Here is a 22737-nt window from a genome sequence, read left to right as displayed (position 1 = left end):
ATTTCCACTCCCAAGATTTCTGACAGAGCATTTGCTACTCTGATCCAGTATTTGCGGATCTTATGACAAGTCCATAAGCAGTGAGAGTGTGTCCACTTCTATTTTACACTAAGGACATATTGGAGATGTTCCTGTCCTAAATTTTGCCAATAGTTCTGGTGCTATTGGAGTCCTATGGAGTATCTTTAATTGAATAGCTTGGGTTCTATTAAAAATGGAGATCTTTCTGGCATTTTCCCAGATGTCATCCCACATTTCTGAAGGGATTACCAACCCCAATTCCTGATTCCATGTTTTAAACAAATGTTGTCTTTCGATACTTCAAATTCAACAGCATAAGGATGACCATGAATTAATTATTTGTCAGAAACCCCATCTAGCCTTTAGAGAAGGAATCTGCCACCCTCACCTGGTCTGGCTTAGATGCAACTCAAAAATCCACCGCAGTGTGCTTGATTCTTAACTGCTCTCCGGATAATTGGAGACAGACAATAAATGCTGGCTTGGCCAGCAACGCCCTCAAGTTGTGAAAAGAAAATTAGGGCTACAGTAAAAGATAACGATGGCAGCAAGACTTTTGGGCATTAGAAAAGTTGATGGGACTTTTCTGTAGCTTAAGGTTTAAAGGTGCCTTATGAAATAGTATTTTGTTGATGCTCTTAGTCAGTTTGTTCCAGCTATAACTTGGAATCTTGGCTGATAATTTAAGTCATTGATAAGTTTGAACTTTTTCTGATTATCCGGGATCATAAATAGCCAATATTATTAATAGTTCACTCTTCAGACAGTTTCCCTTGGTCCTTTAAATGTATTATCTCAAATAAAAATCCTTGGTCCTTACATTCCTTACAAGTATTGTTTCATCTCCAACCAGTTTTATTCTCCAAATCCATGAACATATGGTTGGTTCATAGCCCTCTCTCAGAACTCCCTGAAGGGATACTTCCAATTAGGTTTACACACACTACTATTTAGTTAAAAATCACAACACCAGGTTACGGTCCAACAGGTTTAATTGGAAGCACACTAGCTTTCAGAGCATTGCTCCTTCATCAGGTAATAGAGGGCTCAATTCTCACACTGTAAATTTTTGCTATAAATTGTGTGATGTAACTGAAATTATACATTGAAAAATTGATTGTCGGTTGAGTCTTTCATCTGTTTGAATACCATGATGGCTTCACTACTTTTGTGATTTGCACATGGAAGTGAAACTATCTTGGCATTCAAACAGATGAAAAACTCAACAGACAATCAATTTTTCAATGTATAATTTCAGTTACATCACACTAAATTTTTGCTGTAAATTCTGTGTTAGGATTAAGCCCTCCACTATCACCTGATGGAGCGAAGCTCCCGAAAGCTAGTGTGTTTCCAATTAAACCTGTTGGACTATAACCTGGTGTTGTGAGATTTTTAAACTTTGCATACCCCAGTCCAACACTGGCATCTCCAAATCATGTTTACCATTTAGACTCTCAATCTCAGAATCACAAGCGACATCCTATGTAATTGCGACAAAAACTATCCCTTTTGTTCCTGACAGTTTTCTTCCCTCCACAGCTAATTAAATCCTCATTGAATGCTTTAAGTGAAGGGTGAGATTTTGTAGTATGATTCAAAATCATCAAAAGCCTGCACAAAATAGTAGGGAGAATCTACTCCTGCTGGCAAATGAGTGGAGACACAAGATTCCAATTCTAAATGACAGGCTAAAGAACTAGAGACAACACTGAGGAAAAAAATGCAGGTAGTTATTACAAGCTGAAATGTAGTGTGTCTGGAGGGCTTTCAAATGGGAATGGATTAATCATCATGAAGATTTGCAGATTATGGGGAAATGAAGTTAGCTAAAATAGAACTGCGGACACTGGAAATCTGAAACAAAAGCAGAAATTGCTGGCAAAACCCAGCATACCTGGCAGTATGTGGAGGGCAAGTACAGTTAACACGGAGTCCAGTGACTCTTGATCAGAACTGATAGCAGCTAGGAAGAAGTGGTATTTTTCTCCCCTTGTCCAGTTCCCCCTCACTTATATCCTTTTTTAATGTTTCATGCCAGTTTCAAACATTTCCATTTTGTGGGCAGCAGCCACCTCATCTTCACCATGGACATGCAACCCCTTTACACTTCTATACTGCATAAAAGGTGGTGTTTGGGCTCTCCATTTCTTCCTGGATAAAAGGCCTGAATTGACCCCACCTACTACTACCCTCCTCTGCCAGGCTGAGCTCATCCTCACTTTGAGCAACTTATTCAACTCTTCACTTTCTTCAGGTCAAAGGTGTGGGCATGGGTACCCAATTGGGCTACAGTTTGCTTGCCTCTGTGGGGTACATGGAACATTTGCTGTCCTGTCTAATTCAGGCTCCTCCTCACAATCCTCTCTTTGGTACGTCAATAACATAATTGGTGCTACTTCCCCCTCATTCAAGACTGGAAAAAATTCAGTTTCTCTTCCAAATTCCGGTCTGTTTTCACTCTCACCTGATCCACCTCAGATTCCCCATTTGTCCCTGAATACCCCCATTTCTAGGGATAGGTTGGCCACTGATATCCATTACAGATCTACCAACTCCCAGAGTTAAGAATTACACAACCTCTCACTCTGCTCCATCCCATTCTCCCAGTTTTTCCATATTCGTCACATCTGCTCTGATACCACCTTCTGCAAGGGGGCCTCAAACGTACACCTTTGTCTCCCAACTGAGGATTCCCTACCACAGACAATCAAAATGGCCTTTAGCTGTGTCTGACCCATCTCCTGCAATCTGTGCTCACCCTACCACAACGATAGGGCCCCCTGGTCCTCATTTACCTTCCCACCAGTCTCCGCATCTAAGCAGGCATTTCCATCAACCCCAGCTAGATGCTACAGCCAGACATTTTCCACAATCTTTGTTAGACTTTCACTGGGAATGCACCTTCCAGGCCACGCTGGTGCACTCCTCTTCCATTTCCAACACACCCCCATGCAATCGCAGATATTGTATCATCTGCCCATTTACCTCTTCCAAGACCCCAGACACACACCTTCCAGGTGAAGCAATGTACTTCATTCAATCTAATTTACTATATTCACTGTTCACAGTGCATTCTTCTCTACATAGGGAGACAAAACACAGACTGAGTGACCACTTTGTGGAACACCTATGTTCTGTCCATAAAAATGACCCTGAATTTCCAGTTCCTTACCAACATTTCTGTTGCAGGCCTCTATGTTGTCCCAGTGAGCCTCAGCACAAGCTCAAAGAAAAGCATCCGATTTTCTACTTGGGGATCCTGCACTGCAGCCTCTAGAACTAAACAACAACTTTAGAGCCTGATTCCCACCTTTTGTGTTTTGTACCCATTCCCACAACTGGCCCAATTATGAAACAGTTTGCTTTTAGCATAGCCAATCCACTCTCTCCTATTTCGCAGCTATCATTACTTAATCAATAAGCTTCTCTTCTGGCCTGATCTATCACTAGTCCCAACGTTTGCCTATAGTTCTCTCTAGACTCCTTTCCACTCTCCGCAATCACCTCCACTCACCCTACCCCAACCTTGACTTTAAAATTAATATCAATTTTTCCTATCTGCTATCAGTTCCAACAAAGCAGTGGACTCAAAACGCAAACCCTGCTTTCTCTCCACAAAAGCTACCAGACCTGCTAGTTTCACCAGCTGTGTGTGTTTCGGTAAGATTGGCTGGAAGGCTTGAGCGCAGCAGAGACTCAACAGGCCGAACTGCTTACAACTTGATCAGTTGAATGGTCATATTAAATCCAATTCTACGATATTGGTTTTGATTTAAAATCTGGAATGTTCAGACCAGAATCAATTTTGGCACCACATTTTGCAAAGGATGGTGGATCCTTTGGAGTGTGTACACGGATTTACAAGAAAGGATCAAGGGACAAGAGATTTTAGGTACAAGATTAGTTTGGAGAAGTGCCACATGCAAATCAGTAAAAATAGCAGGATATATCAGATGAACATGTGGTTGGAAACATGGTGCAAAGGGGAGGGTTCCAGATTCCTGTGACAATGGGACTAGCTCTGGGAGAGGTGGGAGCAGTACAAACTGGACACGTTATGCCTGGGCAGGAGCAGGACTGATCTCGAAGGGTGTGTCTTTGCTACTATGGTTGGGAAGGGTTAAACTAGAATGGCAGGGGAACCCAAGCAGGGTAACAAGGGAAAAAGCTACGAGTGATAAAAGGACAGTAAAATACAAAAAAAAAGAGATTAATCTAAGTCACAGTACAAAGAGAACTTAGGAAGATTAAAAACAGCAAACAGGCAAGTCTAAAGGTTTTGCCAAAGAGTCACAGAGCACTGAATTAGAGCCTCTGGCTACCACCCAGTGCTGAACATAATCCCAAACTAAACTAGCCCCATCTGCCCACTCCTGGCCCATATCTCTCCAAACCTTTCCCATTCATGCATTTGTCAAAGTGTCTTTAAACACTGTTTGATTGCTGTATTTTAATGCACAAAGTATCTGGGATCAGGTACACAAACAGACAACACAAATCAAGGTAAATTGTTGCAATTTCACAACCATTAGAGACATGGTTACAAGGAAATCAAAACTGGGAACAAAGAACAATACAGCATAAGAACAGGCTCTTTGGCCCTTCCAAACCTATGCTGACACATTTTGCCCTTCCATGCTAAAACTTATAGAATCCACATCCTGCTACTCCCCTCCTATTCTTAATCATTCAGGTCCTTCTTGAATGCTGCAGTTGTGTCTGCTTTCACGCTACCACCTCTGGGAGTATGTTCCTGGCACTCACCATCTTTTCTGTTTCTAAAAAAAAACTTTCCTCACATATCAAACTCCCCTTCTGCACTTTGAACCTCGTAATTGACCCCTCCACCCTGGGAAAACACCTCATACTTTCCACTTAATCCATGTCATTCAGGTAACCCTCAACCTCCTGCATTCCAGTGAAAATAAACCTAGTCTTTCCAGCCATTCTTCATAGCTCTTTTGGTATCATCTCCAAAGCATCCACATCCTTCTGGTAATGTGGTGACCAGAAATGTATGCAAGTGTGGCCAAACTAAAGTTCTATAAAGCTGCAGCATTACTTGCCTATCCTTATACACAATGCCCCTTACAAAAAACCAAAGCATGCTGCAGGCCTTTCTTACTACCTTATCTGTGCTGCCACCCTCTGATCTGTGGACTTGCACATCCACATCCCATGACATATTAATCCTCCTAAGACTTCTGCCATTCTTAACCTTTGTATCGTCCACAAACTGACTAATTAGACAGGCCATGTATTCCTCCAAATTATTTATGTAAACCATGAACAGGAGGGGTCCCAGCACTGATCACTGTGGAACACCACTAGTTACAATGTTCCATCCCAAAAAGCATCTTCCCACTGCTACCCTCCGTTTCCTAAGATTAGGTCAGTTCTGCATCCATCGTGCCAGCTCACCCCTAATACTATGAAACTTCACCTTTTGTAGCGGTCTGTCATGGGGAACTTTGTTAAAAATCACAAAACCAGGTTATAGTTCAACAGGTTTATTTGGAAGTACTAATTTTCAGAGCGCTGCTCCTTCATCAGCTAACTACTGGGGCAAGATAAGGCACAGAATTTACAACAAAAAATCAGTACCATGCAATTAAAACAATACATTAAACAAACCTAGATTGGTGTGAAGTCTTTCATCTTTTACAAAGGGTTACAGCTTTCTATTCATTAATATGTAAATTCCAGAACTTCTTTTACATCAAATTCTCAAGATAAGGTTTTATTAAAAAAAGGTGACATCTCAGCTCAGATAATGTATTAAAAGGTGTGAGTTCAGAGTCTGTCTGTATTCCAATCTGGAGTCAGGCTAGTTACTTTGTCCATCCCAGTCCAACACCAGCACTTCATGAAGAGGGGTCTGGTTAAAGCTTTACTGAAGTCCATGTAGACATCAACCGCTTTTCCTCTTCACTCCTCTTTGTCACCTCCTCAAAAAAATCAAGTTAGTAAGGCACGAACTCTACCATACAAAACTATTTGTCTATTGCTAATATGTGCATTTGCTTCTAAATACATACAGCTGTCCCTGAAAATCTTTTCCAATAATTTCCCTACCGCTAATGTGAGGATCACAGGCCAGTAATTTCCTCAATTATCCCTGCTAACCTTCGTAAAGAATGGGATGACAGTTAATTCTCTCGTCCTCTGCAACCTCACCTGTGACCAGAGGACACAAAGATGTCAGTCAATCCTCCATCAATTTCCCTTGCCTCCTTCAATATTCTGGGATAGATCCCATCAGGATTCTGGGACTTATCTATCTTAGTACTGTTTAAAACACACAACACCATCTCCTTTTCAATAGCAACGTGACTAAGAAATTCAAAACTCCCTTCCCTAAGATTGCCCTCCACCAATTTCCAAGCAAAAAGTATTTGTTTAGGCCCTCACCTATCTCACCTGGCTCCACACAGTTTCCCTCCTTTCTCGACTGGGACAACCCTTTCCTTTGCTATGCTTTTGCTTAATTAATTAAATTTATCAAATCAGTCAAATTTATTTCCTTACTTCTGTTTGCTACTTTTCATGACCCTTTGTTAGCCCCTCTGATTCCTTAAGCTTCTTCCTACTTTCCTTATACACTTCAAAGGAACTTGATTTTCAGGGATGTTTAACCTTTCAGAAAGGCACGAGGGAAGGAGAAGGTAATAAGGTAGCACTGTCAATGAGACCGACCGACCGAGACACAGACAGACCAAGATGATAATTGACTGCTAAAATCCAAACTATGTTAAATATTGCCAAGTTCATGAGACCCATAGTTGCAGTTTTGTCACACTTGTTGCAGAAAAATAATGGGTTGAGACCTGGAGGCTTAGGTGACTCAGTGGAAAGAACAAGGTGAAAGTGAAACCTCTGCTGGTTGAGAAGAGAGCCTTGAAAAAAAAAGGTCTGGAAATCTTTCACCTCCTTAATCCACTGTTATAGTTCATTTAACATGAAATAATGAATGTATCTGGCTAACAGGTCAATCAAGATGAGAACCCCTTGACAGAACAGATGAGGGAAAACAAAACATTTGAAGATCAGAGCAACAAGCAATTAACAGTGTAATTCAAGGACTCCTGAATGTCCAACTGGTGTACTAGACCAATTCATTAACAGCATGTAAATCAAATTCCAGTATTTTAAAAGTCAGAATTATCAAATACTATGCACAGTTGGGACTTCAAGCACTTGTGTTTATTGTTTTATTCTATTTATATCAAATATAATGTTTAGATTAAAATAACTTCCTCAAAATCATAGGTAATTATCTAGGAAAAAACCGATACCATGTATTAGACGTTTTAATTACAATATGGCAATTATATGAAAACTTCCCTTTAACATGAAATCAAAGTTAAAAAAACAGGCCCCTTAATAATGTTATGGCTGTGAAGTTTCATGAGATAGTTATGGTTTAAATTGTCACTTTTAATTCAAGTTTAGTAGTGTATGTGGCCCCTACTTGCTCTTCTGACAGTTAGCCAATTTAAGTCACTTGCTATTGGGGGAGGGGGGGGGGAGGAGGCAGGCACCCAAGGCAAGTCTGATGGCACCTCAACTGCCGGATACAAAGAGGGAGCAGCTAGCTTATGGTGAGTGGACTGAGAAAAAAAGTGTGCCCTAGAAGAGGAGAAAAACAAACAGCACCTGTTCCAAGCAACAGTTCTAAGATCCAACATCCCTGCCATCAGCTCTTTCTTGCTCAGCAACCAGTCACATCCTCATCCCAGGACCCAATCTACTTGTCCTGTCTCCCATGACCTGTTCTCCATACCACTTTCACCCATCATCTGAACACACCCTAAACACTGCAAACACTGGACATCCTTCCCACCCTATATACTTACTGCTTGACAGTAACAAAGTGACTGTGATATGGAACCTTTACTTTTCAGAAAATGCACATGGATTCCATGAAGCCTTAGTAAAGTGTCAGGAGATGTTTGTGTATGAAGGTAGCCTACATAAATAACTTGCTGCTGTTGATGCATTCTCAAAGCTAATGCAAAGTTTCAGTATGTACGCTTTCTCAAAGTATAGATCCATCAAGTCAAGAATGGGCAAGAGAACAAGAAAGAGGAACGAGGGTGTGGATGAGATAAGCATACAGGAAAACTTGGATAAGATTGATAGGGAGAGAGATGGTGGAAAATCAATAAAACAAAGAAATGGAGTATAAAAATAGCCAGTAAGAGCTTACACAAGTATATTAAAAGAAAGTTGCTAAATAGAATGTAGCCCTTTAGAAAACAAGACTGGGAATTAATAGAAAGTGAGCAGAGATGTGAAAAAGTATTTTGTACCTGAATTCACAGTAGAATACATTTTAGAAATAACTCCCAGGAATAGCAGAAAAGCAGGTGGCAAAAGTAAACTATGAACCTCAAATAATCACAGTAGGAAAACCAACAGAACCAAAAGTTAAGTCTCCTGGATCTGATAGCTTGCATCCTGTGGCCCTAAAAGAACTGATCAGAGTGGAGATGCATAGATTGTAATTTCTAAAATTAATTGCCTAGAATCTGTAAAGGTCCTAGATGATTTAAAACCTGCAAATATAGCATCTATTGAAGAAAGGAGGAAGATAAGAAAGTGCAGGCAAGTGACTCATCTGCCATTGGCAGAATGATAGAATCCATTGTTGAGGAGGGACTTTTAGAACATCACAGTTGAAATAGGATCAACATCATTTTGGAAAGGGAGATTTTTGTTTAGCAACTTTAAAGTTCTTCACAGATTTAACCATAAGATTTAATCGTGCTACCAGTAGGCTTAATAGATTTAATTTCCAAAGTAGAAGCAACAAGTGACTGCACAAAAGATGGGGGGGATAGATTAGTTTGGAAGGAAGAATCACTAACCAATACAGAATTGGGATACATGGATCATTCCCAGATTGGCAAACTTTACCTAGTGGTGCACCAGGAGGATCCATGCTGAAGCTTCACAGATGGAGAATGAAGACATTAATCGTTTGAAGAAATGAGCCAAATTTGATGAAATAAGTATGGGTAGGAAAGCAATTTGAGGGAAGGATATGAAAAGGCTATTAAAAAGGGTGATAGGCTGAGTAAGTGAACAAATACTGGGCAGGTGAAGTATATTGCAGGAAATGAGGTTGTCTTACGTAGGTATAGAGAACAGAAAAGCACAATGTTATTGAAATGGAGGGGGTCATTGCACAAAACTGCAGTGAAGAGGAATCTGGTTGTCTTTGCAAATACATTAAAAAAATGGAGGTACAGCAAGTAAGGTCATACAGAATATTGGTTTGATCCCACTTCTAGTCTCTGAACTCAAAGGTATACTTGAAATGAACCAGTTCTGAGACAGTTCACCAGGCCAGTTCACAAGGCCTATTTGAGTATTTGGGTTTTATAGTTATTGCAGTACAGAAGATGAGATCACCACATTGAAACATAACATTTTGAACACATTTGACAACATAGATGCTGAGAGGATATTTTCTTTCATGGGGGATTCTATAACTAGGAGATAGTTTAAAATTAAGGAGTCTCTCACTTAAGACAGAGGAAGATAAATTTCTTAACAAATATTTGTCTTCGCAATTATCTTCCTCAGACAGCATTTGTAGGATTGTTTGGGAAACATTTCATGATTGTGATTAGAACTATTGGATATTACAGTCTGCTTAAGTATAGCCAATCTTGGCACTCTAACATCATGTGACAAGAAATACACCATGGAATTACAAGCAAGGTGAAGACAATAATGATTCAGAGTTACAGCTTCAAGGCGGAAGGGTGTCAATTTAGTTTCAGACCCAGACTTCAGAAGTTGATTAGATAATGATGGTACACTCCCTCATCAAGGAATCATATCCACATCTAGGCCCTTGCATTGATGTATTAGAAAAATATAGTAATTGAATAAATGTAACCTATCTATTGGAGTCAACTTTGCAACTTTGTATGCCAGCTTGCAATTGTGTAATCCTTCGACTTTAATAGGTCCTATTTAACTTGCAGGAATCAATTTCTGATCTTCTGCAATAAGGCAAGGTAAAGAAAATATGGTTTCCAAGCATTGCACACAGCAGAATCAAACCTGGGAAAAACAAATGGTCAGTGATACACAAGTTAAATAAAACGTGCAGATGCTGGAAATCAGGAAAAAAAATTGCAGGAAACTCAGGTCTTGCAATATGTGGGGTGTTGGACAAGCAAACAACAGGTAGAGATGGAGTCAAAAGAGAACAGCAGTATAGCAGTCAAAGGAATAGGTAAAGGTCAGCCCGAGAGAATCCTATATCTGCTAATGGGGACCACTGGTAGTTGACAACAGCTGGATTTTGGTAGCAGCCCATGTGATGACAAGGCCTGGTGTATAGGGGTTGGGGCAAGAATATGGAAAAGACCCTCAAGCCCCAAAATTATTGAACTAGATAGTGTGCCCTGAAGACTGCAAGGTCCCCAAAGCAGAAAAGGAGATGCCGCCCTTCAGCTTGCACGGAGCTTCGCTGAAGCACAGCGGCAAGCTTGAGACAGATGCTGGCCAAAAAACATGGTTGTGTATTTAAGTAGCAGGAAATGGCAAGTTTGGTCATTTTTGCAGATAGAACATAGATGTTCTGCAAAAGAGTTTATCCAGTATAGAGGAGACCACATTGTGAGCAGCATATGTAAAACAGATTGAGTGAAGTGCAGGTAAACATAGATCATAGAACATAGAAAAATACAGCGCAGTACAGGCCCTTCGGCCCTCGATGTTGCGCCGACCGAAGCCTACCTAACCTACACTAGTCCAATAACCTCCATATGCTTGTCCAATGCCCGCTTAAATGACCACAAAGAGGGAGAGTCCACCACTGCTACTGGCAGGGCATTCCATGAACTCACAACCCGCTGAGTAAAAAAAATCTACCCCTAACATCTGTCCTATACCTACCACCCCTTAATTTAAAGCTGTGTCCCCGAATAACAGCTGACTCCATACGCGGAAAAAGGTTCTCACTGTCAACCCTATCTAAATCCCTAATCATCTTGTACACCTCTATCAAATCTCCCCTAAACCTCCTTTTCTCCAATGAGAAAAAGCCCCAAGTGCCTCACCCTTTCCTCATTCGATCTTCCGACCATGCCAGGCAACATCCTGGTAAACCTCCTCTGCACTCGTTCCAATGCCTCCACATCCTTCCTATAGTATGGCTACCAAGACTGTAACACAATACTCCAGATGAGGCCGCACCAGAGTCTTATACAACTGCAACATGACCTCAGGACTCCGGAACTCAATTCCTCTACCAATAAAGCCCAGTACGCCGTATGCCTTCTTCACAGCACTATTTACCTGGATGGCAACTTTCAAAGAGCTGTGTACATGGACACCAAGATCCCTCTGCTCATCCACACTACCAGGTAGTCTACCATTAGCCCAGTAATCCATCTTCTTGTTACTCCTACCAAAGTGAATGACTTCACACTTAGCTACATTGAATTCCATTTGCCACCTTACTGCCCAGCTCTGCAACTTATCTATATCCCCCTGTAACCTGCCACATCCTTCTTCGCTGTCCACCACTCCACCGACTTTCGTGTCATCCGCAAACTTGCTCACCCAGCCTTCAAGCCCCTCCTCCAGGTCATTTATAAAAATGACAAACAGCAATGGTCCCAAAACAGATCCTTGTGGAACACCGCTAGTAACTGCACTCCACGATGAACCTTTACCATCAACTACTACTCTCTGTCTCCTTCCAGCCAGCCAATTCCTAATCCAAACCTCTAATGCACCCTCAATGCCATACCTCCATAGTTTTTGCATTAGCCTGCCATGGGGTACCTTATCGAACGCCATGCTAAAATCCATATACACCACATCTACTGATTTACCCTCGTCCACTTCCGTGGTCACCTTCTCAAAGAACTCAATAAGGTTTGTGAGGCATGACCTGCCCTTCACATAACCATGCTGACTATCCTTGATCACATTATTCCTATCCAGATGTTCATAAATCCTATCCCTTACAATTCTCTCTAAGACTTTGCCCACAACAGAAGTGAGACTCACTGGCCTATAGTTACTCGGGCTATCCCTGCTCCCCTTCTTGAACAAGGGGACCACATTCGCTATCCTCCAGTCTTCTGGCACTATTCCCGTAGACAACAACGACAAAAATCAAGGCCAATGGCTCCGCTATCTCCTCCCTAGCTTCCCAGAGGATCCTAGGATAAACGCCATCAGGCCCAGGGGTCTTAACTATTTTCATCCTTTCCAGTATTCCCCAGACCTCTTCCCCACGTACCTCAAGGCCATCCATTCTAATCACTTGTGACTCAATATTCACATCAGCAACATGTCCTGTTCCTGAGTGAATACTGACGAAAAGTATTGATTTAGTGTCTCACCAAATCTCCTCCGCCTCCACACACAACTTCCCACTACTATCCTTGACTGGACCGATACCTACCCTAGTCATCCTTTTATTCCTGACATACCTATAGAAAGCCTTTGGGTTTTCCCTAATCCTACCAACTAAGGACTTTTCATGTCCCCTTCTCGCTGCTCTTCGCTCTCTTTAGATCCTTCCTGGCTACCTTATAACTCTCAATCACCCCAACTGAACCTTCACGCCTCATCTTTACATAGGCCGCCCTCTTCCCTTTCACAAGGGATTCCAATTCCTTATTGAACCACAGCTCCCTCACAAGACCCTTTACTCCCTGCCTGACTGGTACATACTTATCAAGGACACCCATTAGCTGTTTCTTGAACAATCTCCACATATCATTTGTGTTCTTCCCTTGAAGCCTATTTTTCCTATCCACGCATCCCAAGTCATGCCTCACCGCATCATAATTTCCCTGCCCCCAGCTATAACTCTTGCCCTGCAGTGCACACTTATCCCTCTCCATCACTAGAGTAAAAGTCACCGAGTTGTGGTCACTGCCCCCGAAGTGCTCACCTACCTCCAAGTCTAACACCTGGCTTGGTTCATTACCTAGAACCAAATCCAGTATAGCCTCACCTCTCGTTGGCCTGTCTACATATTGTGTCAGAAACCCTCCTGCACACATTGGACGAACACCGACCCATCTAACGAACTCGAGCTATAGCTTTCCCAGTCAATATCTGGGAAGTTAAAGTCCCCCATAACAACCACCCTGCTACTTTCACTCTTCTCCTGAATCATCCTCGCAATACTTTCCTCTACTTCTCTCGGACTATTAGGAGGCCTGTAGAAAACTCCTAACAGGGGGACCTCACCTTTCCTATTTCTAAGCTCCGCCCAAACTACCTCAGATGGCAAGTCTTCCTCCATCACCCTTTCTACTGCTGTAATACTATCCTTGACAAGCAATGCCACACCTTCCCCTCTTTTACCCCCATCTCTGACCCTACTAAAACATTTAAACCCTGGAACCTGCAACAGCCATTCCTGTCCTTGTTCTACCCATGTCTCTGTAATGGCCACAACATCGAAGTCCCAGGTACCAACCCATGCTGCAAGCTCACCTACCTTATTTCTTATACTTCTGGCATTGAAGTACACACACTTCAAGCCACCTTCCTGTTTACAGGCACCCTCCTTCAAGATCGATGCCATGTTCCTAACCTCCCTACACTCAAGGTCCTGTACCCTAAAGCTACAGTCCAGGTTCCCATGCCCCTGCAGAGTTAGTTTAAACTCTCCCAAAGAGTACTAGCAAACCTCCCCCCAAGGATACTGGTGCCCCTCAGGTTCAGGTGTAGACCATCCTGTTTATAGAGGTCCCACCTTCCCCAGAAAGAACCCCAGTTGTCCAGAAACCAGAATCCCTCCCTCCTGCACCATCGCTGTAGCCACACATTTAACTCTTCTCTCTCCCTATTCCTCGACTCTCTATCACGTGGCATGGGTAACAAACCAGAGACAACAACTCTGTTCGTCCTAGCTCTGAGCTTCCAACCTAGCTCCCTGAAAGCCTGCCTAACATCCTCACTCCTCTTCCTACCTACGTCGTTGGTGCCAACGTGGACCACGATCTGGGGCTGCTCCCCCTTCCCCCTTAAGGACCCAGAAAACACGATCAGGGACATCACGTACCCTTGCACCTGGGAGGCAACATAATAATCGTGAGTCTCTGTCGTCCCCGCAAAACCGCCTATCTGTGCCCCTCACTATTGAGTCCCCAATAAGTATCGCTGTACCTTTCTCCACCCTTCCCTTCTGAGCAACGGGGACAGGCTCCGTGCCAGAGGCCTGAACCTCGTTGCTTACCCCAGGTAAGTCATCCCCCTCACAAGTATCCAAAACGGTATACTTGTTCTTGAGGGGAATGACCGCAGGGGGTCCCTGCGCTAGCTGTTTCCTCCCACTCCCCCTCACTGTCACCCACCTCTCTATAACTTTCGGAGTAACAACTTCCCTAAAGCTCTGATCTATGACCACCTCTGCCTCCCGAATGATCCGCAGTTCATCCAACTCCAGCTCCAGTTCCCTAACACGGTCTTGGAGGAGCTGGAGATGGGTGCACTTCTTGCAAGTGTAATCAGGAGGGACGCTAATGGCTTCCCTCACCTCATACATGTTGCTAGAGGAACATTGCACTGCCTTCGCTGCCATCCCTCTAAATGATGCTTCACCTGAAAGATGAGTCAATAGCATTGGATAGTAAAAGAGGGAGGAAGTAAATGGGCAGGTGATTGATCTTCCACAATTACATGGAAGGTAACGTGGGGTATAGGGCAGTATTGGGAGTGAAGGAGGAGTGGACCAAGGTGTCCCAGAGGGGATGGTCCCTGTGGAAAACGGACAAGTGAAGGGAGGGGAATATTTGTCTGGTAGCAGCATCTTTTTGTGGGTGGTGGGAATAGCTGCTAATAAAAAGTGCTAATAAGGCTGAACTTAAGACTAGAGTTATTAGGCTACTGTTCAGCCTTCAACATTATCCCCTAGAGACTCTTTCCTAGACTTGGTGATCTCGGACTAAGCCCCACTCTCCAAATGGATTCTCAGTTCCCTGACCCACAGGCCATAATCAGTGAACACTGGGGACAATACTTCATCCTCACTAACACTCAACACTGGACCCCCCCCCCCGGGGTGCATACTCAGCCCCCCTACTGTATTCACTGTACACCCATGACTGCATTGCCAAATACCAGACTAAACGGCATTTACAAGTTCGCTGATGACACTACAATAGTTGGTCGAATCTCAGATAGCAACAAAACAGACTACAGATGGGAGGAGGAAGATGGGGAAAAACGGTGCACAGAGAACAACCTAGCTCTCAAGGCCAGCAAAACCAAGGAACACATTACTGACTTTTACAGGATGTTACGCATGTCCCCTTTACACATGAACAGTACAGAGGTGGAAAGAGTGGAGAGTGCCAAGCTCCTGGAAGTGGTCATCAACAAGCTTTCTTGGACTCCCGTGGATGCACTGGCTCCAAAGACCCAATGTTTCCTCTTCCTCAGGCAGCTGAGAAAATTTGGCATCACAGTGAATACTGTTGCCAATGTTTATAGGTGCACCAGAGAGAGCATTCTGTCTGGATGTATCACAAGGAGCAGGGGAATCGACATTTCGGGCATGAGCCCTTCTTCAGGGATTCCTGAAGGGCTCATGCCCGAAACATTGATTCTCCTGCTCCTTGGATGCTGCCTGACCTGCTGCACTTTGCAAGCAACACATTTTCAGCTCTGATCGCCAGCATCTGCAGTCCTCACTTTCTCCTGGATGTATCATTACCTGGTATGTTAACTGTACCATTCAAGATTGGAGATGATTACAGGAGAGAGTGGTGAACTCTGCCCAGACAATCATAAAGGCCAACCTCCATCTATAGAATCCATCACCAGGCCTGTTGTCAAGGAAAGGCTGCCAGCATTCTCAAAGATCCATCCCACCATGGCAATGTTCTTTCTTTAAAAAACCTCTGCCATCGGGGAGACGGTACAGAAGCCTGAACATACGCACCAGCCGGTTTCAAAACAGTTTCTACGCTACTGTTGTTAGAATACTGAATGGAGTCTCAAAATCTTAACATTCGCTTGTACCTGTGTTTTTGTTTTAGCCGCTGTTTACTTATTATTTACTTACCTGTGCTAGTTAACTGTGATCTGCTTGAATTGCTTGCAAGAAATTACTGTGCCTCAGTACACGTGACAATAAATTCAATTCAATACCACCCTAAAGTGACCTACTTCTACACTACCTACAAACTGTATCGCATGCAATTCTGTGACTCATTAGACTTTTACAATATACATACAATTATGTATTAAAAACACTGATTATAAAAGGATACAACACAAACAAGCCAACTGAACAACAAATAACAAAGTGGCTATCTAAATGACTGAAATTCAGATCTTAAGCTGCTGAGAAGTACCATAACACAAGACCATAACACTCAAACCACTTCCTAACACTATCTGAACCTCAGGATGAGTATTAATTTTTAAGCATTCTGCAAGGTAGATTTATATTGCTAAATATTCCAAAAGCTTAATATTCAATAAGAATTGCATTGTCTGTTCAGGCTACAAATCAGCACAGGGAAGAAAATTGATTAATACTGTCACAACAGTGTAACTTAGTTTATTTAGCAACACAGAAGATATTAGCAATTTCAAGTGCCTTTTGGACACTTCCAAGCCAAAAACATTTCTAAAAGATGTGCTGGTTGTAAAATTTTCTTGTGGGAATCTTGTCTTAAATAGTCATTTTGAAATAACAATGGCACTTGAAGACTCTTGACTAAATGGTTGCATTACAACTTATCTACAAAAAAATCCATACACATTCTAAAACGTTCACCAAAATTGTAATGCTGGAGTGAATAGATGTGTGCGTAGATTGAATCTCACAATAGAATGTGTTCAAATATTATGCTGTTGTTACTGTGATCAGTGGAAAAAACTGAACTAGTGATTTGTAACAATCACTTAAGTAGAGGGCAGCAGTTTTATAAATTTAGCAACGACACTTCAGAAATAAGCTTTGGCTTTCCAATTCTCCTTACAACTCAGCTTTTAATACCCAAAAATCAATTAACATGAAACAGATTTGACATTTATATGCATGTGTCAATGATTTAGTAAGTGGTGAGGACACGATCCGTACAGTAGAGTCTTGCATTGTGACCAATTTTTGTAATTTTACATCCATTATATCACGTTCAGTAAAGAATTACTTACTTCCCCATATAGGAATGTCTTTGCTTTCTGCCTTCATTACAATGGAAGCCATGGTCATGGTAACTGGAATTGCATCAAAATATGAAGAATGTGGTGCTAATGTCATTATAGGTGCTTCTTTTGGCAAAGCACGGCGCCCTTTTATAGTCATCCAATGAAAGCCACCCGCAAACCACATAGCTCTCATTATCACTTTCAGCAAAAAATCCAATGTCCTACAAAAACACAAAATATAAATATGTCAAAGACCACAATTTTCAAGCAAATGATGCATTTTAGAATCCAACAGTTGTGAAACCAGAGAACTTGCACAATCAACTTTAGTTCTGAACTGTCACATTAACATTTCAAATCCAATGTCGTTTCTTGCTCCACAGGTCCGAACAGACCCACTGGTTTCTCCAATACCTTTTTCTTTCAAATTGCCAGCACCCACAGTACAGTAAATTGCTTCTATAGAACATAGAAAAATACAGCGCAGTACAGGCCCTTCAGCCCTCGATGTTGCGCCGACCGAAGTCTACCTAACCTACACTAGTCCAATAACCTCCATATGCTTGTCCAATGCCCGCTTAAATGACCATAAAGAGGGAGAGTCCACCACTGCTACTGGCAGGGCATTCCATGAACTCAACCCGCTGAGTAAAACATCTACCCCTAACATCTGTCCTATACCTACCACCCCTTAATTTAAAGCTGTGTCCCCTAGTAACAGCTGACTCCATACGCGGAAAAAGGTTCTCACTGTCAACCCTATCTAAACCCCTAATCATCTTGTACACCTCTATCAAATCTCCCCTAAACCTCCTTTTCTCCAATGAGAAAAAGCCCCAAGTGCCTCACCCTTTCCTCATTCGATCTTCCGACCATGCCAGGCAACATCCTGGTAAACCTCCTCTGCACTCGTTCCAATGCCTCCACATCCTTCCTATAGTATGGCTACCAAGACTGTAACACAATACTCCAGCTGAGGCCGCACCAGAGTCTTATACAACTGCAACATGACCTCAGGACTCCGGAACTCAATTCCTCTACCAATAAAGCCCAGTACGCCGTATGCCTTCTTCACAGCACTATTTACCTGGATGGCAACTTTCAAAGAGCTGTGTACATGGACACCAAGATCCCTCTGCTCATCCACACTACCAGGTAGTCTACCATTAGCCCAGTAATCCATCTTCTTGTTACTCCTACCAAAGTGAATGACTTCACACTTAGCTACATTGAATTCCATTTGCCACCTTACTGCCCAGCTCTGCAACTTATCTATATCCCCCTGTAACCTGCCACATCCTTCTTCGCTGTCCACCACTCCACCGACTTTCGTGTCATCCGCAAACTTGCTCACCCAGCCTTCAAGCCCCTCCTCCAGGTCATTTATAAAAATGACAAACAGCAATGGTCCCAAAACAGATCCTTGTGGAACACCGCTAGTAACTGCACTCCACGATGAACCTTTACCATCAACTACTACCCTCTGTCTCCTTCCAGCCAGCCAATTCCTAATCCAAACCTCTAATGCACCCTCAATGCCATACCTCCATAGTTTTTGCATTAGCCTGCCATGGGGTACCTTATCGAACGCCTTGCTAAAATCCATATACACCACATCTACTGCTTTACCCTCGTCCACTTCCGTGGTCACCTTCTCAAAAGAATTCAATAAGGTTTGTGAGGCACGACCTGCCCTTCACAAAACCATGCTGACTATCCTTGATCACATTATTCCTATCCAGATGTTCATAAATCCTATCCCTTACAATTCTCTCTAAGACTTTGCCCACAACAGAAGTGAGACTCACTGGCCTATAGTTACTCAGGCTATCCCTGCTCCCCTTCTTGAACAAGGGGACCACATTCGCTATCGTCCAGTCTTCTGGCACTATTCCCGAAGACAACGACGACATAAAAATCAAGGCCAATGGCTCCGCTATCTCTTCCCTAGCTTCCCAGAGGATCCTAGGAGAAACGCCATCAGGCCCAGGGGTCTTAACTATTTTCATCCTTTCCAGTATTCCCCAGACCTCTTCCCCACGTACCTCAAGGCCATCCATTCTAATCACTTGTAACTCAATATTCACATCAGCAACAGTGTCCTGTTCCTGAGTGAATACTGACGAAAAGTACTGATTTAGTGTCTCACCAATCTCCTCCACTCCACACACAACTTCCCATTACTATCCTTGACTGGACCGATACCTACCCTAGTCATCCTTTTATTCCTGACATACCTATAGAAAGCCTTTGGGTTTTCCCTAATCCTACCAACTAAGGACTTTTCATGTCCCCTTCTCGCTGCTCTTCGCTCTCTCTTTAGATCCTTCCTGGCTACCTTATAACTCTCAAATTCTATTTCTATCCATTTCAGTTGTTTATCAACTTGAACCAACAGTGCTGGTGCATTCCTTGAACAGAGGTGGCAAAGAACTCTAGATACACTTCATACATCAACTTGAGGAAAATAATTGAATTTATTCCTATTGCTTCCAAAGAAATGATGGAACTGGTTTACTTAGGAGAAACCAAAGGTAATAGTGGGGCTTCTCCTTTATCTGCCTCAATCCTCCTGCAATAACGAGAGATTGGAAATGCTTAGTGTTCTCATGTGTAATGGCATCCTTTATCACTTCACAGGAATCCAAATCATTAAGGCCAGAATAAGTGAATCAAATGAAATTGATGATAATCTAGTAGGTTGAGATCATTCTTAAATCTTCTTAAAAAACTAGTCCTTAACAAAGATCATGGACAGTAGGTGCAATTGGTAGTGGTTCCATGCAAGTTTGATTCCAATGCTCAAACTCTCAAGTTGGAAATATAGCATCGATCCTTCACTGTCAATCAAAATTTTGAAATTCCATGACAGCATAGTGAGTCTATCGACACACAAAGGACTGCAATGGTTCAAGTGGTTGATCACCACCTTCTCAAGTGCAGTGAGAGATGGAAGCTAAAACACTGCCATGGTAATACCCACATCCCATGAAATAAAAGAAATAGAAGATTCATTCGACTCAGATTCAAAACATGGCATGGAATGTTAATAGTTTGCTGCTTCAGTAACATTTTTCATTTTATTGCACACAATCAACTGATCCACATTATGGGAATTTTGAAATCATGGAAAGGAGTATCTACTGGACAAAAAATAGCATTCATGACAAAACTAATTTAATATAAAACTTAATGAAACTAAAACTGCAGACTTCAGAACAGATGACAGAACATGCTACTGTAAAAGCAGAATTTCCAAAAATGTATCAAATGCCTCAAATATAAAACAAAACAGGAGGTCAAATATAAACTAACTCAGACTGGAATTTAATGTTAAACACTGGACCACTAAGCAGCAACGACAATTTCCAACCAAACATTTTAAAATTTAAAGCTCAAAAAGTTCTATGAAATTTCAGTTGTGTAATGCATAAAGCGATTGCTCACATCATGAGCACCTTTACTATACATTCATTCTAAAATGAAAAAGTATGCATGCAATTTTACTTTGATACAAAAACTTTCATTCTGCTTGCATTACAGCTCTCACTAAAAGACTAATCTTACCTAATCTTTCTCCCTGCAAACAAGCTCACTAGAAGATTATTAAACTCTATCCCCTTCTTAGTTTCTCTGTCTGGCCTAAAGCAGAGGCTGTGTTGAAAAATGGTTTTCTTGAAAATACAAGCTGGAATTTTGGAAGCAAATTCTAGGACAATGTCAAGTAAAATGGTTGCTTCTGAACTGGATGAAACTGTCCAGTAAAGAACTGTCAATACATATTTATATTAACCATAAGAATCAAAGTAAATGTTTCAGAAGATTAACCATAGCATTTTAGGGAAAATGAGTGAGAAGATTAGCCCCAATTACATGTCTGATGTGCAAAAACCAGAACACAAGTGACAGGTGCCAATGCAGTCCACAACATGGCAAAAAAAAACATTCTCTTCCATCCCTCCGCACAATTTTTAACCTTTGAGAAACATTGAAATACTTAAATGGTGTTAACCCAAACAATTTTTAAACTCAGCTTCTCCAAGGACTCTAAGAAATAGACGAATGTAAGACAGTAAAGTGTAAGAAAAAGCAAGGCTGGTTCAAATTAGACAATGCGGAATCTGCCTCGAATAGCAATAATTAATATACTTTTGATATTGGGGAGCTTGACTCTCAGATTAGATTAGATTACTTACAGTGTGGAAACAGGCCCTTCGGCCCAACAAGTCCACACCACCCGCCGAAGTGCAACCCACCCATACCCCTACATCTACCCCTTACCTAACACTACGGGCAATTTAGCATGGCCAATTCACCTGACCTGCACATCTTTGGACTGTGGGAGGAAACCGGAGCACCCGGAAGAAACCCACGCAGACACGGGGAGAACGTGCAAACTCCACACAGTCAGTCGCCTGAGGTGGGAATTGAACCCGGGTCTCTGGCGCTGTGAGGCAGTTGTGCTAACCACTGTGCCACCGTGCCGCCCACAGTGACTACAACCAAAAATATAAACAAACAAGAATGAGCAATCAAGATCAAACAAATTAGTCAACTAGGACAGGAATTCTCTCAACTGACCCTAGAAGCTATTACATTTTTGAAACATTTCCAGAACAACCAATCTGATTGACTGCATAGCCAACATCACTATGGGGACATAAAACAGCATGATTAAGCCAATGTCGTATAACAGTTAAAAATACAAGAAAACTGCTTATCTGATTGATTTAATATTGTGTAACAGTTAACTTTGTTTCTGTTGCTAATAGGATTGAGAGAGAAACAGTGTTCTAGTCAAGTGACTTACTGACAATGTCATGTTGTAATTGGCTTGTGGTGCTAAGGCTTGAAAATGAAATATAATTAAGATGTTGATAGCTTTATCTTAATGTTAAAAAACGTAAGCCAAACTTCAAATCAATGCAGTCATGCACTTATTCTCAGCAACCAGAATGTAACTGTCACTGCTCCTCCAGTAAACATTCGAGAATTTTTACCTATAACAACTGGTTATTTCAAGAGGAGAGTATCCAACAATCTCCAAGGAAGAGCAGAAAACTGAACATGTATTACTAATCTTAGTTGGTTATTCACCATTATCAGTAGTAACTTCTAACTAGACATGCATCAAGCGCTCAATTGGGTGACAGACAAATAATTAAGAATGGATAGGTGAAAGATGCCTTTCTACCATCTCAGGAGTTTAACATTAGCCAATTCCCGGAAATGGTGATGAGATGGTCCATCCCTGAGGAAAGTTCACAGTTTTGGCAAGTATTAAGAGGGTACACATATCATTCAGTAATCCATGAACTCACTTGACTGTTATGAATAACACTAAGAAAGGAATTGATCTGTACAGAGTTCATCAGTAGAACACCAGGCATGTCCAGAAATAATAATTAGGTAAAAACATATGGTTCGTGTTTTTTTACATATGAGAATTGCTTGTTGGCAACTTTGCCTGTGAATAATGTCTTTTCTGCAGTATGCCCTTATTGGGCAGATTATATTCTGCTGGGAGTTACAGCAGGGACAGAAGCAACACCCTCTGTA

General features: G+C 42.0%; 1 protein-coding gene across 2 annotated transcripts in view; it reads right to left on the bottom strand.

Moving 5' to 3' along the window:
- Positions 1-22737, bottom strand: part of LOC140480383 (lysophosphatidylcholine acyltransferase 1-like) — a 169773-nt gene that overhangs the window by 87945 nt on the left and 59091 nt on the right. For both annotated transcript variants that reach the window (XM_072575169.1, XM_072575170.1), the window contains exon 3: positions 17185-17399. In XM_072575169.1, the coding sequence (XP_072431270.1) occupies positions 17185-17399 (215 nt within the window). The remainder of the gene's footprint in view (positions 1-17184; positions 17400-22737) is intronic.

Source organism: Chiloscyllium punctatum, chromosome 8 (genome assembly GCF_047496795.1).
Source record: "Chiloscyllium punctatum isolate Juve2018m chromosome 8, sChiPun1.3, whole genome shotgun sequence".
NCBI classification, from domain to species: Eukaryota; Metazoa; Chordata; class Chondrichthyes; order Orectolobiformes; family Hemiscylliidae; genus Chiloscyllium; species Chiloscyllium punctatum.
The sequence above is the reverse complement of the archived record's forward strand: the minus strand, read 5'-3'. Positions and strand labels throughout refer to the sequence as shown.